At 38.9% G+C, this 24,184-nt stretch overlaps 1 protein-coding gene across 1 annotated transcript in view; it reads right to left on the bottom strand.

Annotated features, from left to right (window-relative positions):
• Nucleotides 1-6,862: 6,862 nt before the first annotated feature.
• Nucleotides 6,863-24,184, bottom strand: part of LOC145413210 (propionyl-CoA carboxylase alpha chain, mitochondrial-like) — a 35,659-nt gene continuing 18,337 nt past the window's right edge. Inside the window, exons 9-16 of the mRNA XM_080282938.1 lie at nt 23,472-23,620; nt 22,600-22,744; nt 18,012-18,148; nt 16,201-16,380; nt 15,096-15,232; nt 13,518-13,599; nt 9,804-9,909; nt 6,863-7,979 (exon numbers count right to left, since the gene is read on the bottom strand). Coding sequence (XP_080139064.1) covers nt 7,864-7,979; nt 9,804-9,909; nt 13,518-13,599; nt 15,096-15,232; nt 16,201-16,380; nt 18,012-18,148; nt 22,600-22,744; nt 23,472-23,620 — 1,052 coding nt within the window. The 3' untranslated portion in view covers nt 6,863-7,863. The remainder of the gene's footprint in view (nt 7,980-9,803; nt 9,910-13,517; nt 13,600-15,095; nt 15,233-16,200; nt 16,381-18,011; nt 18,149-22,599; nt 22,745-23,471; nt 23,621-24,184) is intronic.

Here is a 24,184-nt window from a genome sequence, read left to right as displayed (position 1 = left end):
AGGTGTTATGTTGAGGGTCTAGTTTGTGTGGTGATTGTTTTTCTTCATTCAGTTGTGTGGTTCTTGTATGACAGAAGTATTGTGTGTTAACACAGGCAGCTGCACAGAATTTTATACCTCTTATAACATGATACTGTACTCTCAAACAAGGAAGACTTTATTTTCACAGTGTGAGCTGTGGGGGCAGTATTGGTGCACCCTGTGATAATGCACATAGTGGTGTTCTGTGTGGTCTTAAGATTATTCAGTGGGTGTCAGACAAGATAGGGGTCCATGCCAGGGAGGAATTGGCCATCACTAATATGTTGTAAGAAATGGATAAGTTTGATAATTTATGGTCACCACCATCTTGACCCTTTTTCCTACCTAAAGACAGGGTGAGGTAAGATTAAAAAATAAGGGAAGAGACAGTGTATAAGTCAGAGAACAATCAAGAGCATACTCGAAGAAATGTTTTGTTTCATTTATAAAGGCTCCAACATGCTTCTGTGCATCAGCCTACCCAGGTCACAAGAATGGGAATCATGCATGAAACCATTAAACAGAGAAGAATCAAGAGCATACCTGGAGAAATGGTTTTGTTTCATTTATAAAGGCTCCAACATGCTTCTGTGCGTCAACCTACCCGGGTCAAGAATGGGAATCATGCATGAAACCACTACACTAGTGGCACAAATGGTCTACACATCACTCTAACCCTTAGAATCCTGGCTTCTCCTCACAAGCCCACCCACGAGCACACACAAATGTTGTAGTTTTCTTTACAGATGCACTTCACATACACTTGCAACCCTCTAATTTACATATTTTCCTATTTTATTTAATTGTACTGAGGTACTTCCAGTTCCACTAATGTAAGTCTACAGTACAACCCTGTACTTTACACATTTTCCAACTTTCTATAGCTAACTGCAATGAGGTACTTCACTTCCACTAAGGCAAGTTTACATTCATTTACCAGCCCCTCATATTGAGAGTCATCTCCACTCTCAATAAACATGATTTGACTCTCATTTATATTTACTTATTCAATACAACTCACCCATGCCATGCACATGGGTGGGGGGATTTAAACTGCCATTTGGAAAGAATTAAAAATTCAATTGAAAATAATACTAAAAACACAATTCACTAAATTAATTAAAACCTGTCAAGAATGTTATGAGAGAAAAAGTTAAATCATCATCATCATCATCCAGATCTCCTTTCCCACCCTAGGGCAGGGTGAGGAGTAGCAATGTCCAGACAGACTAAGTTTGCCCAATTCAATGGGCCACACTTCCATTCACTCATCATTCAAGCCCAGGAATCCTAACCCTGTAAAAAGTTCTACAAATTCAAAGGGGTGGTTGGGGTTTATTGCTCATGTAATGCCATTCAGGGATGTGTGAGGCTGGTCACTCTCATATCAAGACCAACTTGCTTAGCCGTGGGCTCCTACACTCCTCATGGGGCAAGACAGGATTAGATGATGCATGAATGAAATAATGTGAATAAACTATGTTATGAAGAAACAGTTTTTTCTTTTTTCTAAATCCCCCCTTTTCAAAAATCCTGTACATGGCCCTGCGACTCACACACAATTACAAGCTCTAACCACAATACGAGATGCCGGATTAAACCAAAACAAGGCACAGACACTACATACTGCCAGAATTTTTAATTTATGATTTTATTTTGCGGGCTATGCTGGATTCTCACATACAGGTGTTTTTTCATAATACCATGTACACAGTGCAACAATGGTGTGTTAAAACTGACGTGGCGCAAGTAAGAAGAGAATGTGCAGTGTTAATTATAATTCACAGTGCAAAGTATAAGTGCAGTGCAACACTGGATTACTGTACATGCTTCAAGTGCACCTTCACCACTGTCACAGCCATAGAGGAGGCAGGTTAATCTTCGCGACGGTCACGGACATGTCGTAAATACCCTGTACACTGCTAAGTATTTTCCATACTCACTTCTAATTTCTCATTCTCTGGTTCCTTTGCATTTATTTTATGGTTTCTGTCCCTTATCTGTGTGAATAGGGTCTTAAATAAGTGCTGTGCATGTCCGGTAGGGAGTTATTTTGATGGCTTTCAAAGTTAGGTTGGGTTGGGGTCTATAAGTACCTGTCCATGGGGCATTTTTCCCAAGTCCCAGATATGCCTTTGGCTCTATTATGCTGGATCTTGGAGGAATTACTGTACTCCCCATGGTCACTTGCAAAGGTATTCAGAGAAAAATAAGATTTTCGTCAAAATGACTGTGGTTCCCACACACATAGATTGCTGAAGCAAAGGAACAATCTCGACAAAAAATCTATGATTCATCTATTAAGTCATATATGCAGAAACTTTTCACTATCTGAGAGGCAAATAATACATATATCTAAAGTATTATTATTTACAGATAATATGAGTAAAACTGCTTATCTTTCATAAATAGTAACCATTATAACCACTGCTAGAATATGTTATGCATAGGGTAAATAACAATCAGTACCACTAAGGAGCTATATTAGTATTCATCTTTATATGAACTCACACCATTGTAAAGTCATGGATACTGCTGTCTAGTTAAATGAACAGATTTATCCATTGTACAAAGATAGAGAATGTGGTCACGGCTCCAGAGTCCCAAGGTGCCAGGCATAAGAGCATTTGTCAACAGACATTGTAAGCATTCAATATGACACACTTTATATGTGCCGTGGCAGATCGCACTCAGGAAAGAAGACAACAATAAAAAAAGGTGTGAGAGATGTCAAAGGCTGAGCTAAGTTCCCATCTGCCAAGAAAAAACCAATAAGGAGAAAAATGTAGGAAATATCTGAGAAAACACCTGGGTGTGTTTTGATTTGTAGAGCTTGTTGTACCACAGGCAGCGACTATGTGGTGAAATAGCATTTTTTCTTTTAATACCTTTGCTGGTGATCACTGAGAGTACAATATTTGAATAAAAGTACTGTATAAATGAAGAAATATTCGTACATGTGTAAAACCAATAAATCTTCATCTCTTGACGTTTGTATAGCCAACACCACAATGCATTCAAACATCACAAAGTGACCTCATTATTAGGCATGGGACTCACCTTACATGAATGAAAAAAATTTGTAAATGATATCATTATGAAAAAACACCTGTTTGTGAGCATTCTGTACTGCCCGCAAAATAAAATCGGAAATCAAAAATTCTGGCGGTATCTAGTATCTGTGCCTTACTGCAAACACTCAGATTAAAAAGATCCTATTGAACATAAGCAAGCAACAAAGCATCATCTGCGCACATCAGATTTTAAATATTCTACCCTTCATCAATCATCATCAGTCCTATCTCATTTCCATAAGCTTTCCATACCCTCGTATCAAGTCAGTAATGACGCTCATCTGTTCTCAGACATTTTTCAATACCACAACTACTCAAAACCTATTGTCTGTATTGATTTAAAGTTTGAACTTACTATTTCAAGTTACATTATGAACAATTCACAATCAAGGTGGACTAAAGTGTAAGAGAAGTATTCAGGCACAGGCTGTTGACTAAAGTAAACCAAGGAAAACACAGTACAGGGTGGTGAGTACTAACCTCATGATTTAGAGGTATTACTAGAAAGCTGGTGCAGAACAGAGGAGAATGAGTGCCATCAACACACCAATCTGACTCGTACTATATGGATAACAGATGTAAAACTGAAAATAATGATGGTATATCAATACCATGGAATGTACAGGACATCACAAAAATACATAGGGTAATAAGAACCTGGAAGAATTTTTAAATAAATATAACTACAGCATGTTTTTCCTAGGAAAATATAGTCTACAAATAACCAAACTTCATTAAGAAATAAGAACAATTAAGGGTCAAATTCTCAATTATTATACAACCACAATGTAGTATCTTAGACTTAGAACTTTGGTACTCTGGGCTAGTACTATAAATAATATACCGTAAATTATCAGACAACTACAATTCTGTACATTAGTGTAACTAAGGAGCAACAACTGGTGTTTTAAATCAGTAATGGCAGGATAACCACTTCCACATCTGTATACCAGCATAACCGAGAAACAACAACAGGTGTTTTAAATTAGTATCGGTAATGGCAAGATTACTATCCACATCCGTATATCAGAGTAACTGAGACACAAAAGGCATTTTAAATTAGTAAAGGTAAGATTACTACCTCCACACACGACTAATACAGTACTGTACTGATACACACAATTTCTGAAAGGCTACAGACACTTCTCTTGACCTTTAAGTAAGGGTATACACCGTCTGAATAGAAAAATAAATAAATAAAAATTATTACTACTAAGGTCACATGACTTCTCATCCTAACTCAGTTGGTACACGAGTGGAAATGGGAACTGCTGGAAAATGGATAAAGATACACAATGGAGCAAAAGTGATGGTAGAGCTTACTGAATCTGCCAAATTTTAAATGTACATACAGACTGTTTACCATTCATGCAGGCTTGGTATCCATGATTTTGCAATAACATGTCTGACAAGTTTATGCCAACAAAACCAAATGAGAAATCTTCACCTTAAAGTTTACATATTCAAATACTGTGTGGTGGCATGAATTACTACAATCTACATTTTCTGACTTATTAATTTACAAGTTATATATGGTAAGATAAGCTAATTATGTAAGATGTTAAGGGATTGAGGTAACAGGGTAAAAAATGGCTGACAGAGAGATCACATTTACCATACATTATTCTATTTGTCATTTTTTATGTTTGGGAAGAAGACAAATTATCTTTACTGCATAAGTACAGGGAGATTCACTACTACTATACAGTATATACAGTATATATATAGTAAGATGGTGGAAGGGGAGAGGGAGGCAGAGACCAAGGATGAGATAAGGGGATGGAGTAGAGAGGTATACGATAAAAAGGGTTGAAAGTTGAGGGGTGGACAGCGAAATGGGAGGACGGGGCAACATATAGGCAATCTGTTTGTGGCCATCTCTCATGGGACTAGGGCATCTGGCTATAGATAGATAGGCAGACAGACAGATGGACTTTTGTACCTCTTTCCAAAAGTTTCCTAGTTTCAAGAAAGTTTACATTTATTTTTCTTCCAAACTTTTTATTTCTACACCCTGCTAAGCTCTCTGGAAATTTTTGTTTTCTCAACATATTTCTTTTTTCTTTCACCTGAACTCATTCCATACATATATTTCATTATCCTTTTTATTTTTTTATTTTTTACTGTTCTTTCAACTTCCATAGTCCAGCAAGTTGTTCTTTTCTGCCCAGTCAACAAACCACTCCTGCAGCATCACAAACCACTTTCGCAATCTTAACCAAGCACTCCTTGCATACAATCTACAATAAATGCTTCAGGGCCATTCACTGAAAATTCACTGAATGCCTCCCTCACTACCATTCACTCATATTCACATGGCAGTGATTTGTTTCTAAGCTACTCTACTGTTCCATAGATCTGAGTATTCCTCTCATCCATATTCCTCCATACTTCTCAAAATATCATAATCATCATCACTGCAAACCTAATTCCCACCTATGATATAGGGGTGAGGTAGAATCCTGAGACATAGAAAGGGAAACCACAGAAGCAGGAAAAAAAAAAACATTGAACCTAATGAAAACCGCCCACATAACTCTTCACACACCATCTAGGCTTCTGAAATCCAGGCTATATCTCACTAGCAACATTTGCGTCTGCTGACAGGATACCTGCATCATGCTGGCATAAAAGCCATTCAGCATTACCATCACATGAGTGACAGGAGTATAGAACACTACTGTAATTATCCATTTTCCAATCAACTTATCACTAACATACACCTAATCCCAGATATGCATTTCTTAACTTCTTCAGACAATAGATGTATTTTGTATTTTAATCTAGCTAATGACAGACACTTTAATTCAGCAGATGTGAAATCACTTGGGTGGATGATTTAAGCAGTAGTTACATGAACACTTTTATAAGCAATTAATTTTAAACCAAAATTTTGGGTTACAAAATTATAAGCAATACAGTAAAAGTCCAATTATTTGGCATCTGATCATTCGGTAAATCCGATATTTTGGCAGTTTCCAGAAATAGTCCCATCTAAGAAAGTCTCTGATTGTTCAGCAGATATTCCGAATCATCTCGGCAGTCCAGGAAGTGTTATCTGTTACTTGTAGGCCTACTGTCATTACACTTGTATATATTGTATTCACTAATTTCTATATTTTTCAGATTCAGGTATAGCACTGTATTGATTACAGTATTGTACAGTATCATACAATATACAGAACTCTCTCCAAACATTTGTAATAATATAAGTAGCGATGACTGTGTTCTCCAATACGTATGAGGTACTGGGTGGGTAGGTTTTTCGATTATTCGGCAAATCCGTTTATTCAGCATCGGCCCGGTCCTGTAGATGCCAGATAATCGAACTTCTACTGTATTATCAAAATGTGGTCATCAGTTATCTTCCTTGTGTTTCTTCAGCATGAAGTTACAGGTCAGTTACTGTATGAAAGTATTAGATACTGATCCATATCACAAGCTGTACTGTGTGTTTGTATATACAGTAACTGAAACAACCGAATATGGGAATACAGGAGACAGCTGAGTGGGGAATTAAGAGAGTGCTGACCTGACTTAACTGAATATCATTTCAAGCTTCTTGATGAAAATATTTCGATTTTTTCCCTCACCTGAGAGAGGTAATAATTGTCACTGGAACTGTCTAATTATTATACCTATTGTCTACCAGTGAGAATTAGTCTTTCACTCACCAGTAATTATTACTGTGCAACAGTCCTACAAACTACTATGTTCTGAGACTCCTGCAGGAGAGACACACAAGAGACCAGAGCTGTGCAGACAACTGGTATTTATTTATTTGTAGGCAAAATTCATGAGACTGACATGTTTTACTTTATATTTATATTCACAGACGAATGACTGTGCTAGCATATGTAGGCCATATTACCTTATGACAGCTCTCTATGTTCCACAACCTTCAGCTACCTCCCTGCTTAACGTGTTACAGTACCTTAAACTGATCCTTTAAAATCATTTGTGCATTTTATAAAAAAAAATTGCTTGTTTTATTAAACATTTAAATATACAGTAAGACCTCACTATAACGGACCAATTGGGGCCCAATCCATTCTGAAAAATGCGAAACTCCGATAAAAGAGACATCTGGACTTCCCCCTGCTAACCCGGACTTTTTCAGATCCATCAGACATTAGTCCGGATCGCACGAACGGTTTTTAAACTGTTTTGACTACCATTGTGGTACGTGTGTTATAACTTCACTACATTAATCAAATGGTATAATATATATAATAATACTGTACTGTACACTGATAAAAACGTTTTTTAATTACCTTATTGTGGTGAACATAGCTGAAGTGGTCAGGCAGTCCGGACTGCTTCTGGCTTTATCAGACTTTTTCCGATATATAGGAATTTAGTCCGGTAGCTCCTCGAGTCCAATAAAAGTGACTTCCAGTCTACTGAAGTCCATTATATCGGGGTTTTATTGTATGTATCTGATTTCCAAAACTTCCTCAAATCCAGCAATTTAAGCAATTTTCAAATGATTACAAACATCCTATGAAGAAAACAGAACTTGCTCAAAATGAAGTGCTCAAATAATTACTCATAAATATCCTCATGTGACCATCCCATTAACTCGTTGTGGGTTCTGTCCTAAGTGTGTTTATTAGCTATCCTTCACTCCATCCTAGACCAAACTTCTTTTTTTTTTTTTTTTTTTTTTTTTTTTTAATATATTCGGCAAGTTATGGCCCCTTCCATTAAAACTGTGGAGTCTGAATCATCCAATTACTTTAAGTAAACAAAAACACAAGTTGGTTTCTCATTCCAGTTCAACCAAAACTTGCTCCTCTTCCACAGTCTCTCCCTCCTTCACGTTCACTGCCTTCACCTTCCCACTTGCCGCTGCAGCCAAAGAGTTCTGCATCTTCATTGCCTCTGTTGTTGGGAGAATAAAAATGACACACTCAGCATGTTATCAGCATCTCTGTGTTTCTGTATTACCTGATGTACAGTATTATCCTACATCTTTATACAGTATGAACAACATACTGGTATTAAAATCAACATGCATGCTTATAAAGAGCTACACTAATATTACACAAAGATGAACAAGTTAAACACATCTACAATAAACCTGACAATTTTTTAATGGCAAGAGGAAGGAATAAAATACTGAAAGAGTGCAAAAGTAATCATAAAAGCAGAGCCAAACAAGAGAAAGAGTCTAAATCAGGAGTCACAAATGTTAAGATGTTCTGAACACATTGTACAGTATATTTAAAAGACTGGAGGTCATGGGCATTAGGAGGGGGAAAAAAAAAATGAGGAACATTATGATTAATGTACTAGACATGGGAATGAAGTTGACTTTGGCTTTAGCTTCAGCTTTACGAAGCCAGGATCTTCAAGCTATGACTTTGGTTTCAACTTCAGCTTCAAAGCCATGGGGCTGGCTTCACCCCCAACTGCATTTTACTACACCAGGATCAGGAATGAAATACCATATGTCTAATCACTCTTCAGGGCATGTGGGATGAGCAGCAATATTGGTAACTATACTAAAATCATGAAATGAATATGCCCAGACCATGCAGGAACTGGGGAAAACAGTTAAAACTAATGTACTGCACAAGTATCACAGTTTAGTACTGCAGGAAAAATTTTTCGGCCATAAAGGTGCCATCTTAAGGACCACACTTGTGGAAAGTTAATGATCGTTTGCTGCAATCCTGTGATGTATGTTGCTAACTGCCACAGTGTTAAGCTTTGTCCCACTGTGAAATGTAACATTTTTTTTTCTGTAATGTACTGTCAGTGAACATTTCTTTTGTCTTACAATGAAAATGGTTAGTTTTAACAAAATTAATTTTCTTAATTTTGAGGCACTTATTCTGAATACAATAGTCATTAAACCGTCAGTTACTGTAAAGGGGTTTAATACAAAATTCTCTCTTCTTATTTCTGAGGATTCAAAGGCTTATTTGAAAATCTCGTAGGTGCAACAATTTTATATCACGAAAATAAACACTGCTATGTTGTAGAGTTTAATTAATGTTGATTATATAATTTCTAAACTTATTTTGTATCCATGAATATTATCAAACTGTCTGTAACTGCAAAGGATTTTAATTTAAAGCTATCTTTTCCTATGTTCTGAAGATGCACATACTAATCAAAAAATCTTCTGGGGACAGTACAGTAATTTTGACACTATGGAGGACACTGCTGTGTTGCATAATTTTCACGAACATCTCAGATCTACAACATCATATGTATACTGCATTATAACCTGTTATGTTTAAAAAATATTTAAACTGACATGCTTTTACTCAGAGGCTGATATTCTGTCTGCCTGGTTACCAAAGATGTCCTGCAGTTTGAAGCTTGCTTCAACTTCGACTTCATACACTTTTGTGTGGCTCCAGCTTCGGCTTTGGCTTGATGACTGTTTGACTGGCTTCAGCTTTGGCTTCAGCTTCAAGAAATTCTAGGACTTTGGCTTTGGCTTCAAAGCCAATGGGCAGCCCTTAGCCCAAAGTCTGTTATTAAGGACTATGAATACTAGTTAACAACTGCCTTAGAGAGGCAGACTTTTCAAACTGGAAGGGTTAGAAAGCCGTCCTTTGCCCCTTCACTAGTGGAGATCCTTCTAAAGTTAAGTATAATTATCCGGTAGTAGTTTGATTAGGATGAAATACTGGTATACACCATCATGTTGGGGGCATTAAGAACATAAAAGTAGTGGACTGTTTGACTGACCTATAACACACAGCTCCTGCCCTTCCGCCACCATATCACCTGGCTGACATGCGATGGACTTGACTAATCCTGGCATTGGGGACAGAACCTGCTTGCTCAGATCCATCTGTGGAAATAAGGGCAGTTAGCCCATCTTTTTCATTCTGTCTGTCCTGCTAGCTTTGGTCCACCTAGAGAAAAAAGGAGAGTTAGCCCATCTCTTTCTCTCTTCATTGTTTGTCCTGCTAGCTCCAGTCCACCTGAGGAAGTAAGAAGAATTAGTCCAACACTTCCTTTCCTTCTATCTGTCCTCCTAGCCCTGGTCTGTCTTCAAAAACATGGGTTATTCCATATCTCTTCTTCCTGTTTATCTATACAGAGAGTCCTCAATATGTCATGGATGTTATCCAAAATATCACAACTACTTTCTACAGAAATGATATTTTAAACTGGAAGAAACTGACAAATCAGTTGAACAGGTAGTAATGGAGGTTCAACAGCCAATATCTTTTGTGATTACTGTGCATTAAAAAAATAAATAAATAAAAAAGGCAGAAAATGATGAATTACTGTCCACTTTTTTTTAAATCTCAACATTTTCTCATTTGATTTCCTTAACATGCAAATAAAGTAAATGCTTTCCATTTGAAAATGACCATTCTCAGATACAAAGGAATCTATCTATCTATCTACTGTATTGCCAGATGACTCAATCCCATAAGGAGTGGCCACAAACATATCACCTCCATGTTGCCCTGTCCAATGCCACTTCGTTGCCTTCCTCCCAGCTCACACCCCCCTCTCTCATATACCCCTCCACTCCATCCTTCCATCTTTTCCTCAGCCTCCCCCCTCCGTCTCCCCCCCTCCACCTCACTCGCATACACTCTCCTCAATAGTCTCTTGCTCTCCATCCTCTTCGCATGGCCAAACCACCTCAATGTATTTCTCCTAACGCTTTCCATCACATCCAAATCCACACCACAGCGCTCCTTCCACTTCCTCATTTGTCAGTCTCTCTCCATGTAACTTTACAGGCTCCTCTCAAATAACTCAATTCCACGGCTCTCACTCTTGACTGTGTCCTTCCAACAAGGCACAAGCTTCACTTCCATACATTAGAGTTGGTATCACAATACTGTCACGCTGTGACTTTTTCATTTCCATGCTCACTTCCCAGTACCTTATCACTGCTTTCAAAGAACAAGCAACCTTTCTCCCTTGTTGTATGCTTTCAAGTACTTCATCCACTAAACTTCCATCTTTACTCATCACACTACCCAAGCACTTAAACACACCCACATTTTCCACTTCCTCCTCATCCAGCCTCTCCGCACATTCAGTGCCTTCATTTCTCTCAAAGACCATAACTTTACTCTTCCCTATATTCACCTTTAGATTCTGTTTCTTAGACACCCTCCCAAACTCACTCACCAAGACTTGCAGTTCCCCTTCATCTTCACTTAACAATACAGTATCATCTGCAAACAACAGTACTGGGAGTTTCCAAACATTGCCCTCTCTCATTAGGGTTGCCCCAACATCCACTGCCCTACCTTGTATCTCATTTATAACCCAATTCATATACAGATTGAACAGTCATGGGGATATGACACACCTACCTATTTCAATCCAACATTCAAAAAGAAAAATTCACTCTGTTCACTGTCTACATGCACTGCAACCTTAGCATCCTCATACATACCCTTCAAGGCATTCAACAACTTCCCATTTACTCCGTATATTCTTCATATTTTCCACATTCCTTGTCTATCCACACTTTCATATGCTTTCTCTAAATCCATGAAGGCCGCATACAACTTCTTTCCCTTCTCTAGAAACTTTTCCACTTACGACCGAAGAACAAATATCTGATCTAAATAACACCCAGGATCCTTGGTGTCATGCAGTACATCGATGTCATTTGAACGAAGCAATGCAAACATTAGAAGTAAAATAACACCGAGACTCAGTGCTTTGAGGTCACTTGCCCATACAACATTCAGACAGCAGGGAGACCACCACCACGGTGTACAGACGGTACATGCGTTCAGTGATGAATTATGCAATCCCTGCCGGGACACACTGCAGTACTTGCAGACCACATAGAGCAGGGCCCTGGGAATAATCACAGGCTGCACAGCTACTACACCCACAGACCACCTGCATCAGGGAACCAAAGTCCTCAAAGTCGGGGATCACCTAGACATGAGAGGCACCCAGTTTCCTGATGCACTTGATGCAGCCTCCGCAGGCACGCGACATCCACTGTATTGCATGGCAGCACGTCCGCCCACACCAAGAAGCATCAGAGCAGCACCCAGCACGCGATAACATACACGGGTACTGTCATCTCTCCCCCCTCGCCTGCCTCAGACCTGCTTCCAGAAGCATATCCACACTCGGATCACTTGCCGCAAATTTCAGTCATTTGGGGACGGCACGCAGCTGCATGCGCGGCCTCTTGACGTCCGCCCTTCTGGGTCCTGTCTCCCTCGTGGGGACGGGGTCCACCTGGCCGGGTTGAGATGTGGGCGCCATCCAGCCCTCTTGGGCTACCAGAGGAGGCTGGATGACCCTGTCGGTGATGCCTGTCCGGGATGCGACATAGAGACCCATGCTGTTGGGCATATTGTGGAAGACTGCATTGCACATGGTCACCTGCGCCAGCGGAGCAACATGCACTCTTTGAGAGCTCTGTGGGAGGGCCCGGTCTCTCCTAAGGGACTCGGGGCTGTTCGGCCAGACTGCCTAGGGAATAACTACTACTACAACCTCTTCCCATCCTAAAATCTCCCTGTTCTTCTCCAACTAATTCCTCTTTTGTTTTCTTAACTCAGTCAATAAGGAATCTGATATAGAAAAACCAAAGAGAGTTCTAACTATAAAAAACAATACTGGATTCATAACAACCCATCCTTAGGTAAAAAAAAAAAAAGGGGGGGGGGAACAAGAAAATGATGAGGATTACTGCAGGATTAAGTACAGTAGTATATTATGTTGAAAGGAAACTGAGGGAAGACAAACTCATTATAGCAACACCGCCATTCTATTAATGTCTTGATATGAAAGGGCTGAGCATGGAGGCTGCAAGAGGAAAGCATAATGGCATTTTAGTGTCAACATTAGCATTTACACTTAATATTATCCTAACAATACTATACCCCTTTTTCTAACTGACCAACATCAGTAACCAAAGGGTAATCAGTTCTACAATGGTTTAAATATGATCTTCCACTCCATACTAATTAGCCTTTCAGCACATATTTTTCCATCTCCTATCACAATGACATCTTTTTGCTACTGTAATTTGGGCCATCTGGACGTTGCTACTCCTCTCCCTGCCCTAGGGTGGGAAAGGAGGTCCGGATGATGATGATGAATTCACTCTGTCATAAATTCTTCTTTCCATCCATCATCCAATCTTTTATTGCCCAATCAGAAGCACAGCATCCCAAGACTAGGATCCTCAGTCAACAATTACGACACTCTTACATATCATAATTTTACCTCAATTTTACTCTATGTCTCTTCCTTTTAACTTCAGCATTTTACATCCTGCATTAAAAAAAAAAAAAAAAAAAAAAAAAAAAAAAAAAAAAAAATCCGTTTCTTCCTTACTTCACTTTCGCTCAGCTCTCACTCCTCCTTTTCATTTCAGTAACATATTTTCTTGTTACTAAATTGATAAATAAATACAAACTACAGTCACTACTTTTTCCCTTTCTAACTTACCTTAGGTTTCGGTGGGATAAGTGACAGGAAGTTGAATGCAGCCTCATTTAATACACGACTCTGAAATGCCGTGCCCTTATACCTGTTATGGGATGTGTTAGAAACCAGATATAGTGATGGCTACCATGACTCATTTACCTATCAATTATATCAGAAGAAATATAACCCCATCTTTAGGTAAGAAAAAGGTCAGGATGATGATGATGATGATGATGATGATGATGATGATGATGACGATGACGACGACGATGATGATGATGATGAAAGACGATGATGGTATAAAGTTCGACTGGGAATTCTGTACTGATTAAAAGAAATAAAAGTATTTTACTAGCTACCACAAGTTCTTGATCTCGTTCCTCATTCCCTGCTGTCACTAACACACACATTAATATCTGGTAAGTTCTTATTCTATCAGTCTATATGATGCAGACCCCTCTTTTAACTAATTTTGGTTTTAATGACCATCTTAAATTAATTTTTGTTTGGTAAAAGAATGGTTGTGCAGGAAACACCAACCAGCATGACATCCACACACACACACACGAGCACATGCTGACACCTAAACTCCTCTGCATCCAGTAGGAGGCTGCATCAGTCTCCGGGTGATCAGCACCATAAGAGGAGCTATAAATAAAGCATTTATTGAGAAAAAGAGCCATTTAGACCTAGCTGTATGTTACTGTGTATGACTGTACAACCAAACGACACTCTATATTTAACGATCTTTGTTTGGTAAAAGCCACGATACCTGGGAAATTACCGAACAGTATGGTGTTCAGCTTTAACGAACTATCGGTTTTAACATCAAAGGTCTGGCACCAATTAGTTTGTTATATCGAGAGGGTACTGTACATAACTTTTATGCTTCACTAATAGTACATAACCGTCACTATACAATGAGTGAACACAATATTCTAACTTCTGAAAACTAAACCAAATGTGGCAATTAATTATATATGACATGCAATACTTTGGGTCACCCCATAATCAGGTTTGGTCATCCTTTGGCAACCAACCACATTATTATAATGCCAGGTACATTATGTTCTCAAAGTCATACTGTAATACTGTGCTACATATACTCAGGTAGTTCAGCCAAACAGCAGAGCTGGAAACAGAAAGTCTGACTTAGAATGTGAGATGGATGAATGAAAATTAATAAAATCAAGAAAGACAGGGAGGGACAACCCAAGCAATGCATGAGGTAGGGTGAAATGTTGCGAGTGTGGAAGAAGACATGATTAAAGATTAGCAAAAATAATGACTAAAGGTTCCATCTGTATTATCTAGGCCACCCCTCACTGGGTGTGATGAAGGTTTGTGGATACAATAAAAGCAACAGCAATTCCTCGTCATGTCACTTTTTTTTTTTTTCCCATGGTAAATCAGCCCATTACTGTTTATAAAACTAATGTCCCAGTTTGCCCCATGTATAATACCAATAGGCTGGAAATGCTGTGGTATTTTGGAGCACATTCCTGACTTACAACAAGGAATGACTGCACTTTCTGATCCCAGGACTCATTAATGCCTTCAACTCATTTAGCCATACCTTCCTTTAATTTAAGTTCTAACCTGATACGAAGTTCCCCCGCTGGGCCCATCCTTATGAGCTGCACAGTCTCATGACTGCTATCAATTTTGGCCTCAATGAGTGGTGCAGCCAGACTGAAATTGTTGTCCACCACCACGTTCTCACCCTTCACACTTACCTAGTGGAATCATGGTCACAAGAAATGCATCAGACAACACAGTATCACATAAATCTCATCTCACATTAAATGCAAATACACCAAAGTTCCAGCTGTCCATATCAGACTTCAAGTCTTTTAAATTTAATGTGTCCAGGCATTCTGAAATGAAAAGATCTTGAATTTGGCTCTAGTTCTTCTTGGATGGAATGATTTTATAGGCTTAGCCTTTGATTCTTTTTTCTTAGCATTAAGAAATGAGCTATGAATCATAAATTTTTCACAATGAAATTATTTATTCATTTACTCATGTCAACAACGATGTGCTTATGATGCAAATACGATATTCACCTCCATAAAGACAGATAATAAGACTGAAATGACATTTAACAACTTACAGGTACAGCTATAAAAGAAAATTCATAGGAGTAAACAATTTTATGACAAAATCATGACATAATCCTTTTAACACCCCAAACTATGTAAAATTGTCAGCACACCTATATTTTCATATACATTTATGAATGAATATACAGTATCATCAGTATCTATTCAAACTGCTTAATGTCACTCCAAATTAATATATTGTTCATCAGGAGCAGTAAATGGCATCTGTATCTAAATCTATCTATTTATCCATCTATATACATTATATATATACTGTGTATATGAATAGGATATTCAAATGTTACACCTTCACTGACCCAAGAGGAGAATTAAATGACCCACTCTGGTTGGGGAGCCTTAACTCTGAAGACTATCAAGTATTTCATTGTTGGTTATATGGTTAACACCCAATGAAGGTAATTCAGTGCAGTTACAGTCACAATTAGGTAGCGCTAGACTAAGTGAGATAATGGGTGCTCCACCTACTACAAAGTACAGTGTATGCAGATACATCTACATACTATACATGTGTGTTAGTTTCACAAATTTACAAAAATCTGCTGCTGACTCATAGCCTCCAACAATTATGGCTGGAAACTGACCTCATATCCCTTTGATGAGGGAATGACAGTGCATGGAAGCTGGAGGTCAGCAAACATGGCCACAAGGGAGTATAAGGTAGGAGTAGTGTTAGTGTTTGTGGTGCGGTGGTCAGAGGTGAAGCAACGGCTGCGCTCACTGTCCTTCACATGTATGCTTGCCAGTACTGCTGCCAGCTCCACCTAAAGCAGCACAATACAACAACATTCAATATATCAGTACATATACCAGTACCAGTAAAGCCAAGACTATTCTTCTATCTTTTCCCTTTCTCTCCTCCCTCTCTTTTCAGTACACAGGTTTAAACCTACCCCTTACCATTCAATCTACACTCCCTCCTTCCTATTAGTGAGAAAATGCCATTAACACTACCCTCCTCCCTCCTTCTCTCACTCCTCAGTGCTGTGGCAGAAGTTGGGAAACAAATATGAAAACCTGAGAAACTTAGTTTATATATACAGTACCAATAAGGGGAAACATAGCGCCTGTGAAAAATACAGATGCCGTTCATGAGGTGTGGACATGCTGAGCATTGCTCCGTCGTTTCTTAGTTCTCCTCAGCCTAAGCCATCAGATTACTAAATAGTGTACGGTACACCGAGCAATATATAGGTGCTCCATAATGTCAAATACAGTATTAGCAAATGTGAACAAAAACTGACAAAGGAGAAAAGGAATGATGATGTGGTGCAGAAGAAACACGCAAAGCAAGCAAAGGCTGGACGCAGTGGCTATCGGCAAATGAATGAAAAGTTTCCTGCTGAGGATAAATATCATCACTGTAATGCCTTATTAGACAACAGTAACTGTATCATGTGTGAGAAATGCCAAGCATGGTTTTGTAGGAAATATATGATTTGGTCAAGTGATAAGGTGAATATGATGGCTAAGCTCCCTAAGTACTGGTTTTGTAACAACTGTGCAATAGAGCATTACAAGCAGTAGTTACCAACATGTCAAATGAGGAGAGATGTGAGGTGTAAATGGAAAAATGAAAAGCAGATTATAGTAAAACTGATAAGGAATTGATGGAGAAACCTGGACTTTTAACAGCTTCAGGATATTGTGGAGACAGTCTTGATTTTCAACAGGTTCAGTACATAATGGAGAAAAAGTTGCAAACACATGAACCCCAAGTGTTAGAGGAGACAACAAGAGCAGCTGTGGATAGGAAATTGCACGATCTATCAAACAGGGAGGCAAGGAAATGTAGCATCATCATATATAATGTTCAAGAAAGTGCATCAGAAGACAGCTTGGTGAGGAAAGAGCACGATGGGGAACCATACTAGAAAGTATGCTGTGAAAGTCTACGAACTAGTGACAAGAGTAAGCAGTGTTCAAAACTTATTTGATTGATAAAGAAAAGCACTGGTAAGAACAGACCCATGCTGGTGGGTGGCTTTGAAAATATGGAAGAGAAGCATACTCTAATGAATAATGCCTATAAACCTGCAAACAACAGGGCATTTAACAGCATATCTAGGGCTCATGATTTGATTAAAAGGGACTGAGTGACCTGGGCTACACAAGATGAAGACAATACAACTAACTTCATGTACAAAGTTGTGGGGCCATCCTGGGCAAGGACTATTTTGAAAATGCCAGTACACTGGAGTACTGTACCGTACCTAGTGAAGAAGAGCCATTTAGTTGTGTACAGTATATACTCTTGGCTATTCTTACTTAAGATGTTTATATACTAATGCTGACTACGTACCTAACACATTAAGTGAGTTATCACTCACAAACATGATTTCCCCCCCCCCCCATTTATTTGCAGCTGTGTGCATATACACATCATCGCACCTACCACTTCTTGGTGTGACAGCTGCTTGCCCCTGAAGCCCTCTGGGTAGACCTGTGGCAGATAGTTGGTGGAGATGTTCCCCGACAGGAAGTTAGGCTCGGTCAGGATATCTCGCAGCAATGGGATATTATGGGTCACACCTGGGGTCATGACAATCACAGGATCGGGGGATGGAAACTTTAAAAATCTAATCACAACCATCTATTTGAAAAAATAAATAAACAAATAAAACATTTTCTATGGTTAACTGGGATGGGATGATTAAGAGCAAGCCTGTTTCATTTTAGGGGGAATACAAGCATTCCTCATTATAAGTCTGGGATAGGTTATAAAAAAAAAAAAAAAAAAAAAAAAAAAAAAGACACTCGTTTCTGCAAACAATATTCAACTAAAAAATGAAAAGGAAAACTGAAGTTGTCCATCAATTTTCCCTTGCTACCTATAAAACTTATTTGCCAGCTTCCCCCAACTCACAGAACCAATTATATGGCAACTCGCAACTTATAACAGGGACTTACTATGAGTCAATGAGGAAACTACGTTCTAGGAATGATACAGCATGCCCTCATTTTACGATGAGGATGCGACTGAAAAAAAACATTGCATAACAGTTTATTGTATATCAAGTCAATTATGACACGGATTCAGTCGGGATACGTTTTCAGCCAAGGATCACATACCCAACAAAGTAGAAAAACAATACAGTAGTTTCATCCATCCATCCAACATCCAATCCTATGTCGCCCCATGAGAAGCGTAGGAGACCGGGGCTAGGCAAGTTGGTCCAGACATTTAAGATGAGAGTGACCAGCCTCACTCATCCCTGGGTGGCATTACGTGAAACCCCAACCACCCTCCCGGATGTAAACCCACATAGGCTCCATCTGATTGGAGCACCTTAATTACCCACTAAACCACCAGGCGCCGTAATTTGGTTATATGGTTATCACCCAGCGTAGGAAATGGTTTCCTGGTGTATAGGAAACCACTTGGCTTGTCGCTCAGTGTAGAGTCACCCATAGACAGAAGGAAGACGAAAGAAAGAAGGAAAGAAAGGTGAGAAATACAGAAAAGGAAGGAAAGAAGAGAGGAAAGGGCAGACACCCAAAGCAGCACTATATCGGGTGAGTGGATGGTGAGTGCCCCCCCTAAACTGGTTGTTATTTCACTTCACTGCACTTCACCTGCTGCTTACCACCAAAGATAAGTCTAAGAACAAGTTTCCAACTCAACCTAAACCGGCAGTTATTTCACTCCACTTGCTGCTTAAACTCCAACACTACACTACAGTTCCATCACTGACACTAACACACCTGATTGTGATGACTGCAAATGCCATCCTGGAACAGGCAAATGACTATAGGCTTGCATGAAGATGATCATCTATATTATAATGATCCAATTTCTGTATGTTTGTTACCGTACCACAATAAAAATGGCGCAACAGAGTGCAACTTTAGTTAGGGCAAAAAAAAAAAAAAAAAAAAAAAAAAAAAAAAAAAATCTAATTTTAAGAATAAAACAATTTCCAGTCCCATCAGGCCACCGGTTTCCAAGTTATGACTCATTTCTGGCCTTTTAACATCAAGTGGAGGCCGCCGAAGGCAGATCAGTTTCTTCATTGGCATTGAAGTTACTGTTACAATAATCTATACTATCCTATAATGATCTGATTTCTGTACATTTTGGTTTGTTTGTTACCACAACAAAGCAAAAATGGCACAACATTGTGCAATTTTTGTTAGACCAAGGTACCGAATGCTCTAACTTGAAGAACAAAACAATTTCCAGTCCAACTGGGCCACCGGTTTCCCAGGTTATGACTCATTTCTGGTCTTTTGACAGTGAGTAGAAAGGCTGTCTGGGTGACCTTACACGAATATAAGCAAAAACGAGAATTAAATATCAACCACTGAGGCTTCGTAAGGTATCAAAATCACCTTTAGGCAAAAACTATTGTATAGCATAAAATGGTCCTAACTCTTTCATCATTGTATAAGCAATTTATCCCTCTCTTTCAAGCCACAGGACATATTAAGTGCTAACCGTACTGTAAAAACCTATGTTGTTGGACAGCCTCATCCCTATGCTTGTATAAAATGAGGGTGAGTCCAAACCTCCAATCCCATTCCTTTTTCCACCTTTTTACAACTCAAACACTACATGGGTAAAAAACCTAACAAGTTATCTAAAATAACTACCATAAAAAAAAAAAAAAAAAAAAAAAAAAAAAAAAGACAGGCATTATGATTATTATGTAAGTGTTGGCTGAAAATTAAGCCCTTTAATATTCACATGCACAATGATGGTTAAAAAAAAATGCCACTGCAAGATTTTCTTTTAATTTTATGAAAAAGAAATAACTTTTACCTGAAAAATTTCTTCATATCTCCTTTAGTTCTCATAATCTGAGTCTCAACGATTTTGTTAAACTGTGTGTATAAATAACAGCATGCTCATAATTAATGATGTGCATGGCAACCCAAAAATAAGTGTACTGTTTCTGAATAGACCTTGTTATTCTCAAACAAATTTTGAAAAAAAGAAATACTGTACTATATAAGTAAAAGTCGTCCAATCTGACCACCAATAGTCAGAATATCCCAATACTCCAAATTCTTCAAGGCAATTTTTTTTTTTTTTTTCTACATTTTTCCAAATATTTCTGGGCTTTATCTGAGGATTTATCTAGTTGGACTTGCTCTTGGACTTGGATGTATGTGCCTGAACTATTCATTTAAACTTCTATGCATTAGGAGGAATACACTGAGGTGGTTTGGCCATGTGGAGAGGATGGAGGGTGAAAGACTGACGAAGAGAGTGTATGTGAGTGAGGTGGAGGGGGGAAGAGGGAGGGTGAGGCCAACGATCAGATGGAGGGATGAGGTGGAGAGGTATATCAGAGAGGGGGGTGTGAGTTGGGAGCGGGGCAGTGAAATGATGGGGGACAGGGCGACGTGGAGGCGATTTGTTTGTGGCCACCCCAAATGGGATTGAGGTGTCTGGCAATAGATAGATAGATGTTTTCAGAGGCCCTTCCCAAGTCCGAAAAAAACAGTAGTCTGTGAAACCCTCGGTCCCCTGCCCTTCGGATTACAGGACTTTTACTGTAACTGCGCATCCATAAAGCTTTACAATCATCAGTATCATTGTAGTATTTTGTAGTACAGAAACAAAATAAGTGTATGTTTTGTATATAAGAACCTTTTGCATCATACAAATATACAGCCTTCCTCACTGTATCAATATCAAATGCAAAATTTCTCTTTTCAGTACCTCCACTTCTGTATAGTGTACAGTACTTCGCATTCACAGAATATGCCTCACCATTTTTGTTGAGCAAACTGTTAAAGGTTTAAGTCCATTGTATAATTGCTCTGCATCACATAGGCACTACGGCCCCAAGTCTTCACTTTTTGACCCATAAAATGAATGAGCATTCATTATAGTGTCTGAATGAAAATTGTAAACACTCATAAAAACTGTGCTTCTATGATAACTCAACAATTTTGTTGAGCTGATTCAATACCATGTAGTTTTACCATCGTGTCGCTCAACAAAACTGTTAAGCATTATTCAAGCATCTAGTGCAATATGTTACACATCATACACCATACGATACTGGTACTCAAAACAATCATCAATGTATAGAAAATACAAAAATAGTACAGATATATTGCTTACCTTTCAACAGACCATTAAAAACGAATGAGACAGATGAGGAAAATCAGGTTATGTTGGTACCCGGGGAATGTGTTTACCCTGAGTCTGCTGACTGACACAGGCTGCCACCAGGGCAAAGACTACAATATTGCTGAGCAGCCTGGACAGGGATTCTCTTTTCTGTAACTCCACTTCAGTATACGTTGTACTCTTTGAATATACCTAACCATTTTTCCTGAGCAAATGGTTAAAGGGCTTTAACTAAGAAAATCATGTACCACAGAACAGCTATCAATTGACCATTACAGAGAATTCATCATCGTCATCAATGCCCTGCTCCCTCCTGGGAACCCCTGGAAAAGGGATGGCCAGGACAGATGCACCTCTAAGCTACCTTAACCTCACACATCATTCTCACTCTCAAACATTCCTCTTCCTCTTCCTATTCTTTACTCAATTTACTGTTCCACTATCTTCTCCCATACCATATACAGTCTGCCTCTATCAACACTGCCCTCTCTCTATCACACTTTCACACACTTTCTTTTGCATCCTATTTATGTCCATTCTTTGTGCATGTCCATACCATCTCAATGTATTCATTTTTATCCACTCTGCAATTCCACACCTCACTCCTATAGCTTTTTCTTCCATTATATATTCCCATAAATTTCACTCTTTCCTACACTATCCATCCTTCCCATGCCTACAGTTGTGCTGAGAGGTCATTTCAACATGCTGCAATATAGACAGTTCTCTGTCACTCACTGCGGCATGATAAGTGCATGTGGAAATTTGTATTGTTGGAGTGACTGTATTTGTGAGTGAGTCTATTAGTCATTGAGGAAAGTTCAACTGGGTGCATTTAGGACAGAAGGGCAGAATAAAGGTGCTTTACTAATGTACTTTCCCTTAAGATAGTACTGACCTCTGATAACATAAGCATCAAGAGCTTTAACACTGCGCTGGATGGCTTCCTGTCGATCATCCCCGTAACACACCAACTTGCAAATCATAGGATCATAGTAGATACTAATATCACTACCCTCCTCTACACCGCTATCACATCGCACCTGCAACAACACAAGAAACACATCATGGTGTCATAGTAGAAGCTGATATCACTGACCTGCTCTACTGTGTATCAGTATCACACTGCACTTGCAACAGATCAGTAATGCTGCCAATCCAATATTATTTATTTCAAGAGATGGGGACCCAAGACTTGGTTACTGCAGTCCAATACGCTAAAGAGTAGAGGGCCAGCCTATGCCCCCTGGTGGCAACACATGATCAAAAAATTTCCAGTTGCCTCTTGTAGTCTGAACCTAAGCACACTGCCAGGCTGAATCACTAACAGATGGCCATTTTTATTTACTTTTTTCTCTTTTTTTTTTTTTTCCCCCCAATCAATCCCTGCAAAAACATCATACTCTACTGAAAATGGCATAACCATAACTCACTCTCCAATGAGATAATGTAATGGAAGAAAAAGGGCTACAAGTACTGTACACTATCAGTATATGCTAAAGGCAGAACAGTTGTTAGTTATGAGATTTTCTTCTCTCCTGATAATTCAAACTCTCAGGCACGTTACCGTATTTCAGTGGTACTATATTTCACAAATTATAAACCTGCTGTAGTATGCAGCAATGACTTCTGATTGTGCAATGGCAGATAAATATTAAAGAAAAGTAGTGCAGGACTTGAAAGGAATATTGAAGATTAAAACTAAGCTACAGTGAGGTAAAATTCTGCATGCTGGAAGACAGCATGTGATAGAATGACTGCCAGACTCACTTTCTCGAGGTGCAGCGGCTCCTGGTAGAGTGAGAGGCGGCCAATGGAAGGCAGACCAAAGTTCTTAAAGGGGTCCTCAGCATACACCCTGCTCTCCACTGCCCACCCTCGTATTCCAATGTCTTTCTGTGTCAGTTTCAGTGGGTGGCCTGCAATATTGGAAACATTAAATGATGAATCCTATAGTTATCACATCTGAGGTGCAGGTGCCTAAGGCTAAGCTATCACAGTCCAATATATTTTAATGTATTCAGTCCTGTGATGTACAGTATTTTTTATTCAGTTCCTTCAACCACCAAACTATACTATTCATATCAGGACAGATCTTTAGTAATGAAAGGATTAGTGACGGCTATATGTAACTCAACCACTTTCAAAAGGCTTCAAAAATGAATAAAATCACTTGTGGCAGCAAATTCAGAATATAAAATTGGCCATCAGAGTGAAGGGGTTAACCCTCTGAGGATTAGAGGTTTCACTATGTTGAAAAAAATCACTGGCATTAGCCAGAAAAAATAATAAAGTATAAGACCAGTCCTAAACTGATTACCCTAATCAAGATAACTTGGAGGTGAAGCGGACAATGCCTTAAAGTACTGGATGCTGTATTCTACACTCTTTTATGAAAATGAAACCTGAGCAGAAAATAACAATAGAACTTTTTATGCTGCACAGTTTCCAAATAGCCTGTTTTACATTAGGTGCTGACAAGA

The sequence above is a fragment of the Coenobita brevimanus genome, chromosome 95 (genome assembly GCF_032717465.1).
Source record: "Coenobita brevimanus isolate Jiangsu-jjx chromosome 95, ASM3271746v2, whole genome shotgun sequence".
In the NCBI taxonomy this organism is placed as follows: Eukaryota; Metazoa; Arthropoda; class Malacostraca; order Decapoda; family Coenobitidae; genus Coenobita; species Coenobita brevimanus.
Note: the sequence above shows the minus strand (reverse complement) of the source record. Positions and strands in the feature narration are given on the sequence as shown.